The sequence below is a fragment of the Podarcis muralis genome, chromosome 4, assembly GCF_964188315.1.
Source record: "Podarcis muralis chromosome 4, rPodMur119.hap1.1, whole genome shotgun sequence".
Taxonomy (NCBI): domain Eukaryota; kingdom Metazoa; phylum Chordata; class Lepidosauria; order Squamata; family Lacertidae; genus Podarcis; species Podarcis muralis.
The window spans coordinates 15972990-15985578 of NC_135658.1; the positions used below are offsets into that span (position 1 = coordinate 15972990).

Sequence of the window (12589 nt, forward strand, 5' to 3'; positions counted from 1 at the left end):
GCAGGAAAAAACTTAAACACATAGCATTTTCCGTACGTCTCCTGTACGGACGACACTGCGACACACATCCAGTGGAGCTGTGTGCACGCTTTAGCAGAGTTCTGCAAGTAGCCAGACGGTGAAGGAATGTGTCACCACGATTTTATTCTTTATAGCAAATTAAAACAACAAAACATGGCTGGTGTGAACAGCATCTCTCACACACGTCTTCTCTGTCGGAGAGCAGAGAACAAAAAGGACCAAAGAACAGAAGTTCTCTAGTCTGAGTTCCATTCCCACACTTGCAGCAGTATGGAATGTAAACATGGAATCATGTGACCCAGCAATGGAAGAACGAATTACTGACATTCATGGGCACCCATGGTTGTAGGAACTCCTGGATCCAGGTGCAAAATACTGGTATGGGTGGGATGCAAGACATTCAGCCATGTAGCCAATCACCTTTTGGAACCTATAATCCGTACATTGGGATGTTTTGCATATATGATTCTTCATCTGGGATAGTAAAGATTGGGCGTCTAATGTAAGGTTGGGGAAAAGGTTCCTCATTTTATCCTAGTATGATCTACATCTTCCCTGCCACCCCCTGGTGTAAACACTGTTACAAAATAGTTTTTTCTGTTTATTAGTTTGTCACTTTGTAAAATGAGTTGTGTAGGACAGCAGTTCAAATTCTGCGCTCGGGGAGGGCGACGACCTGAATTCTGCAACCTGAATAACTGATAACAATAGAACGCATTAGGGCGATTTCCCCTATTTAGACATAATTTATTCTGGTTTGGGCTATCTTGGGGATGTGATTTTGGGTACAGATTTTTTATGTATTTTTTTACTTTATTGTGTGTGTCTTTCGATCTGTCTAATATGCAATGCAATGTAGCAACATGCAGAACCTTTGCAAGGAAAGGCCACAGCTCAGCAACAGAGCAGGTGGTCCTGGGTTCAAATCCCAGCATCTATAGGTAGGGCTGGGAGATACTCCTGCCTAAAATCCTGCAGAGCTGCTGCCAGTCAGTGCAGACAATGCTGGGGTAGATGGAGCAATGGTCTGCTTTGGTATAAGGAAGCTTCCTAAAATCCAAAACGAAACAAAAATTGAAGCAAAAATGCTTGCAATTTAGAGGGTTTCGGTCTTTTTTCATTATTTCCTGTAACAGCGGCAATCCTGCATGCACTGAGATTGCTCAGCTCTGATTGAAATCAATGGGATTTAAGCAGACACAAGGACTGACAAGCAGAAAAGAACAGGGCATGCAAATGTCTTGCCTTTGAATTGTTTTATTGATGATGGAGAGGCTTTAAGGAACAATGGCTTGTTGTTGTTGTTAAACGACCAAGTCAGAACTGCAAAGGACTTGCTCGATTTGGTGTGAATAACATTTTGCAGAAGAATACTGGCATCTTAATGGGTAAAGAAGCATGATACAAATCACTCCAGTCGATAGCAAGCTCAGGTTGTGAGTGCTGATAGGAATGTAGCCAAAATGGGACACTGACAACATGGCCTTTTTATAATGGTTTGGGGGGAGGTTATTGGGTTGTTGTTGTTGTTATTTTGATTATGTATTTTGTGGTTTTATATTCTGATTTTATCCCGTGAACTGCACTGAAACCTGCGGTTATATGACAGTATAATAATAATAATAATAATAATAATAATAATAATAATAATAGGGGGACGTGGGTGGCTCTGTGGGTAAAAGCCTCAGCGCCTAGGGCTTGCCGATCCAAAGGTCGGCGGTTCGAATCCCCGCGGCAGGGTGCGCTCCCGTTGTTCGGTCCCAGCGCCTGCCAACCTAGCAGTTCGAAAGCACCCCCGGGTGCAAGTAGATAAATAGGGACCGCTTACTAGCGGGAAGGTAAACGGCGTTTCCGTGTGCTGCGCTGGCTCACCAGATGCAGCTTTGTCACGCTGGCCACATGACCCGGAAGTGTCTCCGGACAGCGCTGGCCCCCGGCCTCTTAAGTGAGATGGGCACACAACCCTAGAGTCTGTCAAGACTGGCCTGTATGGGCAGGGGTACCTTTACCTTTACCTAATAATAATAGGAGGAGGAGGAGGAATCAACATGCCTGAGGGACCCTGAGATTGGCAGTAGTACAAAAAATCTGCAAAAGGCACTTCAGAAGGGCAAAACTTCCCCTCTGAAAAAGAAAATATGCCTTAGCCCGCTGAAACTGAGCCCATTCAGTAGCCACAGAACGCTGACTGTCAGTTGGAGAGGAAAACAAGCAAACCCAAAACAGGGGATGGGATGGTGGAAAGCTCTGCTTGAAGTCCTTGCAGCTTGTAGTATCCTGGATGAAGGCACGGCTGGTAGACACGCAACCCTGAATGGGATTCCCTCTTACAACAAATCAAGGAGTGTACATTGAAACATTCTCTTACAGGTCCCTCTTGTTAAATTCTGGTCCTGATCCCACTCAGAAAAAGGCCTACCTCAAGGTTATTTTCACCACTAGCTTCATCCTCTGATGAGCTGTGTGTGTGTGTGTGTGTGTGTGTGTGTGAGAGAGAGAGAGAGAGAGAGAGAGAGAGAGAGAGAGAGAGAGAGCGCGCTGGCGCAGAATGCAGTGGCCAGACTGTTGTCTAAAACACCTAGACCATGGGTAGGCACACTAAGGCCTGGGGGCCGGATCTGGCCCAATTGCCTTCTAAATCCGGCCCGCGGACGGCCCGGGAATCAGCGTGCTTTTACACGAGTAGAATGTGCCCTTTTATTTAAAATGTGTCTCTGGATTATTTGTGGGGCATAGGGATTCATTCACCCCCCCAAAATATATATATATATATATAGTCCAGCCCCCCACAAGGTCAGAGGGACAGTGAACCAGCCCCCTGCTGAAAAAGCTTGCTGACCCCTGACGTAGACACACACATATTGCACCTGTGCCAAGTTTTTCCTGGCTTTTGATCAGCTGCCAAGGTCTTCTAGTTAACATACAATTTCCTTAAGAACTCAGGACCAGGTGACTTGAAAGACCACTTGCCCCTGTATAGACCTGGCATAGCTGTCAACCTTTTCCTTTTTTTAAGGGAAATTCCCTTATTCCGAATAGGATTCCTCGCAAGAAAAGGGGAAAGTTGACAGCTATGGTGTGAGATCATTTCCAGGGAAATTATATTCATGGCATCGCACCCTACAGAATCTCACACCACAGTGAACCCCAAGAATGGCCATTTTTTTGCTGTTGCCCCTATACTGTGGAATGCCCTTTCAGAATGTCTTCCCTCTGCCGTACACGACACAGCAACCGTTCATTGCTTCAAACGTCTTGTAAAGCCTTCTCCTTTTGCCTAGGCCATCCCTGACCTGCAAGACGGGACCCTGTGTTTCATGTATGAATCCCCTGAATTTCTGTTTTAGGTGCTTTTATTTTAGTTTTATTTTATTTGCCTTTGTTTTATGGTTTCCATTTGTATTTTTGTTTTATATCAATAGTGGTTTTTATATCTCGCGTGTCATGCGCTGCTGAGGAGGTTTTTGAAATGCTAAGTGGTTTAGAAATGGTTTTTAATAAACAAATATATTGTGTTCGTAATGATGCTCTCAATATCTCAACTGCAGGATGGAGGCCTAGGAGAACGGTGATATTTGCCAGCTGGGATGCTGAGGAGTTTGGCTTGATAGGATCTACAGAGTGGGCTGAGGTAAATCAATAGGAACGACACTTCCAGGTGGTCGCTGTCTCTGAGTAGGATCCATTCACATACAGTGGTACCTTGCTTCTCAAATGCCTTGGTACTCAAACAACTTGGAACCCAAACACTGCAAACCCGGAAGTAAGTGTTGCGGTTTGCGAACTATTTCCGGAAGCCGAACATGCTCCATTTGGAGTGTTATGCTACTGTTTTGAGTGCCACACTTCTGTATTGAGTGTTACGCTGAGGTCTGTCTGTTTTTGCTATTTATTTTGCTTTTTTGCGGCTCTTTTCGTTTTGTTTTTCTGACTGTGTGGAACCCAGTTCAGCTACTGATTGATTGATTGATTGATTGATTGTGTGGCTGCAGTGTTTATTGCTTTCATTTTATGGATCAATGGTCTCGTTAGATAGAAAAATTCATGTTAAATCGCTGTTTTAGGGGTCATTTTTAAAAGTCTGGAACGGATCAATCTGTTTTGCATTACTTTCTATGGGAAAGCGCACCTTGGTTTTGGAATGCTTTGGTTTTGGAACAGACTTCTGGAATGGATTAAGTTTGAGAAGCAAGGTACCACTGTAGTGCCCAGTTCAGACTGCATAGTTACAGCCGATTTGGAACTCTTGTACAATAAACGCACGTCCTAAAAAGATCAGATTTTTTTGTGATAAGGAAAATGCTGAGGAAATTGAGCTAATACTATTCTTGCTGCAGTTGTCACATATATAAACAATTTTTAATCCTGCTTGTGAATCTCTGTACCTACTATACCTAGTAAAAGGGCTTCTTGTTTTTTTTTTACAAATGTATATTTCAACATTTTAAAAATCTCATTATAAATCATTTCCCAGAAGTCTTTTACTTTCTTACATTCCCACCACATATGGTAAAAAGTACCTTCTTTTCCCTTACATTTCCAGCATTTATTATTTGTTTTGTACATTTTAGCTAATTTCATCTGTCCATCATTTTCACCATGGAGAAATATTTTAGGCATGAACATGAACAAACATTTTCTTCATTTCCATTGTAGGAAAATGTCAAAATACTGCAGGAGCGTGGTGTGGCCTATATCAATGCTGATTCCTCCATAGAAGGTAAAATATATGCAAGTTTTAATAGAGAATGAGAAGGCTGTGGTCACTGAGTTGTCTTTTGGGGTTAAACTTCATAAACATGTAATCCTTGGGTTGGGGAACTGTGGATTTTTTTAAAAATCAATATAGCACCACGTCATGCTAAATTTCATTCGCACCAGTGGGTGTAATGTGATGCAACAGCGACCTCATTTGCACTTCTGTTCCTCCACTAAAATGAATATTTGGTCCATTAAGTTCATTGGGGGTGGATCTAGACACAGGGGGGAAACCGCGGTAAATAAGTCAAAGATTAGATTGTTATGACAAAAGGAAGAAATCTCTATGGAAAGTCGCGTTTTAAAATTTCCTGCTCTCTGGCGCCATCAGGTGTTACATGTTTATAGTGCATTCAAATCGCTGTATCTTTGCTAATGTAGCTGAGTCCTGGGTTTGATCTGAATAAAACTTAGTTGAATACCACCCAATAAAGCATTCAGGCCAGTGTGCATCAGAAAATACAACATCATGCAGTGAAACTCAAAAGAGAAGAAGATAGTGAATTGAAGGAGTTAATTTTATTAGAAATATGATCTTGGAGAACTGTTACAATGTGATACAATGAAATTCAGTTAGGGAGGATTTGAGAAAGCCAGTAAACAATGAAAGTTAAATTAGGTCTTAGAAGTAATAAGTGTTTTTCTTGTTTTTCTTTAGTATTGTAATGTGTTTCTTTTTTGTGTTTTGTATGTACAGTAATTTCTGTTATAAATGTGGGAAAGTAATTTTAAAAAATTGAAGAAGAAAAAAGAAACTCAAACTAGAAATTTAAAAAGATGGGATGTATCCTCTGCTCTTTGATCTAGTGGAGGCTTCTGAGATTGGGGGGGGAAAGGTCTTAAATTTCTGTTCCAAATGGCCCCCAACTCTATGGAACAGATTAAGGGGGTGCAGGGATTGCAGATACATAGCTGTCAACATTTTCCTTTTTTAAAGGGAAATTCCCTTATTCCGAATAGAATTCCTCGCAAGAAAAGGGAAAAGTTGACAGCTAGAATCCCCTCCTTTCCCTTCTGTTTATGGAAGCTGTCCCTTGGATTAAAGAGCCTTCCATTAGTGGAGTTTGGTGCATGCTCTGCCACTGGTTGCACAAATGCGCATGTTGTTGTTTAGTCGTTTAGTCGTGTCCAACTCTTCGTGACCCCATGGACCAGAGCACGCCAGGCACTCCTGTCTTCCACTGCCTCCCGCAGTTTGGGCAAACTCATGCTGGTAGCTTCGAGACCACTGTCCAACCATCGCGTCCTCTGTCGTCCCCTTCTCCTTGTGCCCTCCATCTTTCCCAACATCAGGGTCTTTTCCAGGGAGTCTTCTCTTCTCATGAGGTGGCCAAGGTACTGGAGCCTCAGCTTCAGGATCTGTCCTTCCAGTGAGCACTCAGGGCTGATTTCCTTCAGAATGGATCGGTTTGATCTTCTTGCAGTCCATGGGACTCTCAAGAGTCTCCTCCAGCACCATAATTCAAAAGCATCAATTCTTCGGCGATCAGCCTTCTTTATGGTCCAGCTCTCACTTCCATACATCACTACTGGGCAAATGTGCATATGAATTTTCCACCTCTATGATTCTATTCCATGACTATTAAATGGGGCCTGAATATGAAAATCATGAAGTTGTTTTAAAGGTCTATATACAAATGTGCATGTTGTTGTTGTTTAGTCGTTTAGTCGTGTCCGACTCTTCGTGACCCCATGGACCAGAGCACGCCAGGCACTCCTGTCTGCCACCGCCTCCCACAGTTTGGTCAGGCTCATGTTTGTAGCTTCGAGAACACTGTCCAACCATCTCATCCTCTGTCGTCCCCTTCTCCTTGTGCCCTCCATCTTTCCCAACATCAGGGTCTTTTCCAGGGAGTCTTCTCTTCTCATGAGGTGGCCAAAGTATTGGAGCCTCAACTTCACGATCTGTCCTTCCAGTGAGCACTCAGGTCTGATTTCCTTAAGAATGGATGCGTTCGATCTTCTTGCAGTCCATGGGACTCTCAAGAGTCTCCTCCAGCACCATAATTCAAAAGCATCAATTCTTCGGCGATCAGCCTTCTTTATGGTCCAGCTCTCACTTCCATACATCACTACTGGGAAAACCATGGCTTTAACTATACGACAAATGTGCATATAGACCTTTAAAACAACTTCATGATTTTCATATTCAGGCCCCATTTAATAGTCATGGAATAGAATCATAGAGTTGGAAGATTCTTCCAGTCCAACCTTCTGCAATGCAGGACCCCTTGCCCAATGTGGGGCTCAAACCCACGTCCCTAAGATCCAGAGTCTCGTGCTCTACCAACTGAGCTATCTAAAAGACAGTAGAGTGGCAACTACCCGTGTGGCGTAGTGGTTAGGGTGACGGGCTATGATCCAGGAGACCAGGGTTCTAATCCCCACCCAGCTGTGAAGATCGCTGGGCAACTTTGATTGAGTCACTGCCTCTCCGCCCAACCTACCTCACAGGGTTGTTGTGAGGATAAAATGGGGAGGAGAGCTTGACCTCCCCGGAGGAAAGGCATGATACAACTGCAATTAATTGATATTACTTCTCTTTCAGGCAACTACACCCTTCGAGTTGACTGCACCCCACTGATGTATAGCCTGGTATATAATCTGACTAAAGAGGTAAAATAAAAGAAGAGGAAGGGGGGAAATGAACTCTAAGAAGAAACATAATAGATTTATAAATATTAATAATAATTTATTATTTATTACCACTGTACTTACAATCAAGCGGTGTATAAATTTTAGGAAATGAATGAACGGACACATTTATGGAACTCCCAGCTGGGCAAAAAAAAAAAAACCCACCTGCCTCTAACAGTGCAATCTGAAAACTTTTTATTTGCTTTGAGATATGTGACGCGGGTGGCGCTGTGGGTAAAAGCCTCAGTGCCTAGGGCTTGCCGATTGAAAGGTTGACGGTTCGAATCCCCACGGCGGGGTGCGCTCCCGTTGTTTGGTCCCAGCGCCTGCCAACCTAGCAGTTCGAAAGCACTCCCGGGTGCAAGTAGATAAATAGGGACCGCTTACTAGCGGGAAGGTAAACGGCGTTCCGTGTGCTGCACTGGCTCGCCAGATGCAGCTTAGTCACGCTGGCCACGTGACCCGGAAGTGTCTCCGGACAGCGCTGGCCCCCGGCCTCTTAAGTGAGATGGGCGCACAACCCTAGAGTCTGTCAAGACTGGCCCGTACGGGCAGGGGTACCTTTACCTTTACCTTTTACAGCCATTGTTGTCTCCAACTTTGTTGCTGTTCTGTCTTTGATTGGCAGGTGCTAATGTGGTGGTTGTTTTCCAAATTTGGAATTTCCAAATTCCAAATTGTGATTGCATTCCTGTTCTTTTATATCACTACCTGCTCTGTGGTCCTTTGGGAATGGGGTGGGGGAAGGCAAGCAATAAAACTGATGGGGGGGGGAGGAAGTTCTTTCTGCTTCCTGTCTCTTGTTTGCCATGGAATAGGAAGAGGGCAGCTTGTTTGTCGCCCATCGCTTTCGTTTTCACGTTTGCAAAACTTACTATGTTTTAATAGATACCAAGCCCCGATGAAGGCTTTGAAGGCAGATCTCTTTATGAAAGCTGGCATGAGAAAAACCCCTCAACGGAGCAGGAAGGTGTGCCCAGGTAAATTCCAGGGGGGTTGGGATGGAGAGGGGATGGCGGAGGAAACAACTGTGGTTCCTTCCAGAAGTGGGGTTTCTTCATTTACCTGTTGCGTCACAAGGACCGAAGTGCAAAACAAGCAGGGCAGAAGTGGGACAGCTGTGCCTCGTTGGCCTTCACTGGATCTCCCTAGAGAGACAGTGTGGTGTAGTGGTTAGAGTATAGGACTAGGAGCTGGGACACTAGGGTTCAAATCCCTGCCTGGCCATGTAACCTCACTAGTGTTGTTGGACCAGTCAGTCTACCTCACTGGGTTGTTGTGAGGATGAAATGAGAACAGAGAGAGCCAAGTACACCACTGTGAGCTGTTTGGAGGAAAGAAGGGTTATGCATTTGTTACTATGCTTTCAATTGATTAGTCACTTACTATGTAAAACAAATTGGGACGCGGGTGGCACTGTGGGTTAAACCACAGAGCCTAGGACTTGACAATCAGAAGGTCGGCGGTTCGAATCCCCGCGATGGGGTGAGCTCCCATTGCTCGGTCCCTGCTCCTGCCAACCTAGCAGTTCGAAAGCACGTCAAAATTGCAAGTAGATAAATAGGTACCACTCTGGCGGGAAGGTGAACAGCGTTTCTGTGCAGTGCTGTGGTTCTCTGGTTCAGCCAATTAAACGAGATGAGCAGCCGCAACCCCAGAGTCGGCCACAACTGGACCTAATGGTCAGGGGTCCCTTTACCTTTATGTAAAACAAAATTAAAAAATTCCTTCCAGTAGCACCTTCGAGACCAACTAAGTTAGTTATTCGTGTGAGCTTTTGTGTGCATGCACACTTCTTCAGATACTTTTAACTCTTTACTATGTAAAGAGTCTCTAAGTGGCAACCCAGCCAGATGGACGGAGTATTATTATTATTATTATTATTATTATTATTATTATTATTATTAGCGGTAGTATTTATTACTACTACAGTGGTGCCTCGCAAGACGAAATTAATTCATTCCGTGAGTTTTTTCATCTTGCGATTTTTTCGTCTTGCGAAGCACGGTTTCGGAAAAGTTTTGGAAAAGCTTCAAAAATCACCAAAGTCTTCAAAAACCTCAAAAAAGGCTACCACACCACATGCTATGAGTTGCTCCTTGAAGTCAAGTCGCAACTGTATTAACGGTTTTAAGAAAAAGGAAACAAACTTGCAAGACGTTTCCGTCTTGCGAAGCAAGCCCATAGGGAAAATCGTCTTGCGAAGCAACTCAAAAAACCAAAAACCCTTTCGTCTTGTGAGTTTTCCGTCTTGCGAGGCATTCGTCTTGCGAGGTACCACTGTACTAAGTCACCCTTGCTTGTGGAGTGTTCCCTCAGCCTCCTCTCTTCTCCCCTCTCCTTGGGAGTCCTTTGGGCAGCTGCAGCTGCCGCCCCTGGTCTCTGAGCTGCCCCCCCCCCGCCCCAAAGAGAGGTGCCTCCTCTCACTTCCCCACAGGGGCCTGGGAAGCACCCCCTGGCCAGCCCCAGAGGCACCATTCACCTGGGGAGCTTGTAGCCAGGGCTGCTGTTGCAACAGACAGCCATGCAAGCCTTTGGGAGGCAAAGACAATAGCAGAATTTTAGAAGCATAACATAAAATTAGAAAAAAAGAGCAATGTGTTACAATGAAAGCTAGACAATAACCCATAAAAAAGATCAGTGTGTACACTGTGTTGCTTTGAAAACAATAATTTTACGGCAATGTTTACCCAGTTTGCCCTCTCTCCTGTCTCTTTTTTTCATTTCACGAAAGGATTAACAAGCTGGGCTCCGGCAATGATTTTGAAGTCTTTTTCCAGAGGTTGGGCATCGCTTCCGGAAGAGCTCGATACACGAAAAACTGGGTAAGCCTGTTCTGTTACTTCCACAGCATCTTGGCATAAGCGTCCTGGGGGATTTGGATATAAATCCCTTTAAAAGCTCATTGTGATTTATTGTTGCTGGCATATGTCTATCTGGGAAGACGATGGAGGAGTGCGCCTTTTGGGGGTGAAGTCAAACAGTTGGAAGGTTGCAGTGCCTGCTGTGGCTGGAGAGACCGATATGGGAGAGACATGTTTTGTTGCAGCTGGGGCAGATGAAGGCGTCTGGTTGTGCTGCTGCAGATGCACCGTGACATTTCATCTCTCTATACTCCTCCCAGCCGTCATTCCTTCTCTGGTCAGCACTGTGGATTCACAACCTGTCTGTCTGTCTCCAGCATAGGAGCCAGTTCCTAGGGGCTGAGGTCCCTTCAGCCCCCCTAGTAAAAACCACACAACAGAACAACAAACAAAAAGAAAAACAAGAACAGAGAAGTACATCAAAGAAGAAAACAATGTGAAAAGCACCATCCTTCCCACCATAATAAAAAAATAAAAACGAACTTAATCCTTTGAAAACCCAACCTTATTTACATGTGGATTGACTTCCTGTAATCTCTCCCTTCTGAATTTCTGCATGTAACAGCTTTCCAATATTTTAATATTTAATATTATTTATTTATTAATTAATTTATTAATTTATTAATTAATTATTAATTAATTAATATTATTTATTAATATTTGATAATTTTAATATTTCCAATATTTCCAATATTTTAAACAAAAATATTTCCAACTGTTATCTATCTTATTCACTTTTCTTACCAATCTAAATCGCGTTTATATAATTAAATCCTAATTTAGTCCTAGGCCTATTTGGTACTTTCAAGTAACTTCTAATTATTTATATTCCCCCAGTAAAATATTTGAGGGGCTGGTGAGCGCTGCCATTCGAATAGTGTGCGTCTTGTGAGTGATTTACTGCCCCCTCCCTCAATATTTTATTCAAGCTGGCACCCCTGGTCTCCAGGCACTGTGAATTTATTGTAGATGCCAAGTTAACCTGGCAAAATTCACTGGAAGCGAAAGGGGTTTGGCTGTGGAGTTCTGTAAGACTAAAACCGACCCCAAAGATTATTTAAGACCAATGGAGGCTGGCACTCATTCAGATTCACAGGGCGGAAGCTACTGACAGGTAGAGGAAAGCAATTTTGCTTTTGCCTCCATCCTCCTCCCAAATCTACAGTGGTGCCTCGCAAGACGAAATTAATTCGTTCCGCGAGTTTTGTCGTCTTGCGAAGCACGGTGTCGGAAAAGTTTTGGAAAAGCTTCAAAAAAATCACCAAAGTCTTCAAAAACCTCAAAAAAGGCTACCACACCGGATTCTATGAGTTGCTCCTCGAAGTCAAGTCGCAACTGTATTAACGGTGTTAAGAAAAAGGAAACAAACTTGCAAGACGTTTCCGTCTTGCGAAGCAAGCCCATAGGGAAAATCGTCTTGCGAAGCAGCTCAAAAAAACCCTTTCGTCTATCGAGTTTTTTGTCTTGCGAGGCATTCGTCTTGCGAGGTACCACTGTATAAAGGCCACGCTAAGGAGGAGATCCTATGACAAGATGCGCCAGCATGAGCAGTTTAGGATTCATTGCATCTCTGGCTCAGTCAGCCAATCCCTGGCTCAGCTTGGCTCAGCCAGAGAGTTAAACTAGCTGCTGCAAAGGACAGGAGAGGAAAGCGCCCTTGGGGTCAAATCCTGCTTGAGGGTTTCTGGTTGGCCACTGTGGAAACAGGATGCTGGACTAGATGGGCCATTGACCTGACCCAGCAGGGATGTTCTTACATTCTTAAGAATGTAACCAACCCCAGCTCAGCATAATTTCCTCATTGCGGCTCATATGGGGCTCAGCCAGCTGAGCTGAGGCCAGTGAGGTTCCCCCCAAAGGGGTGTTCTGGAGGCACTGCACGGCAAGACCAAGCCTGGATCCTAACTATGTCCAGTTGGGTCATGCAACTCGGAAACCCTGAATTCCATACCTGAATGTGCAGGCAGGCAGAAAGTCTGTATTGTATTTAACACTCGATTGGGAGCTGCCAAGAGTGGCTGGGGAAACTCAGCCAGATGGGCGGGGTATAAATAAATTATTATTATTATTATTATTATTATTATTATTATTATTATTATTATTATTAGAGTGAGTGTCAGGCTTCAGGGAATCTGACCCCCCTCCCTCAAGGTAGGCTGCCAGTCATGGATAAACAAGAAGCTCTTACCAAAGTTTTTATTCAGTATTCGCCTCTTGGAGTAATGGCATTGCTCCAGGTAATCTCCTTCCCCCTTCGCTTCTCAGTCGTCAACATTTTATGGTGGCTGCTTAAGGCCAATTGCCTCTTA

General features: G+C 44.0%; 1 protein-coding gene across 5 annotated transcripts in view; it reads left to right on the forward strand.

Moving 5' to 3' along the window:
• The window catches only part of LOC114595614 (Putative N-acetylated-alpha-linked acidic dipeptidase), a 45902-nt gene that overhangs the window by 25842 nt on the left and 7471 nt on the right, over positions 1-12589 (forward strand). For all 5 annotated transcript variants that reach the window (XR_013392510.1, XM_028726033.2, XM_028726031.2 and 2 more), the window contains 5 exons: positions 3570-3652; positions 4678-4741; positions 7328-7395; positions 8305-8396; positions 10151-10241. Coding sequence is in view for 4 of the 5 variants with exons in the window: in XM_028726033.2 (XP_028581866.2) it covers positions 3570-3652; positions 4678-4741; positions 7328-7395; positions 8305-8396; positions 10151-10241 (398 nt within the window). In the remaining variant the exon portion in view is untranslated. The remainder of the gene's footprint in view (positions 1-3569; positions 3653-4677; positions 4742-7327; positions 7396-8304; positions 8397-10150; positions 10242-12589) is intronic.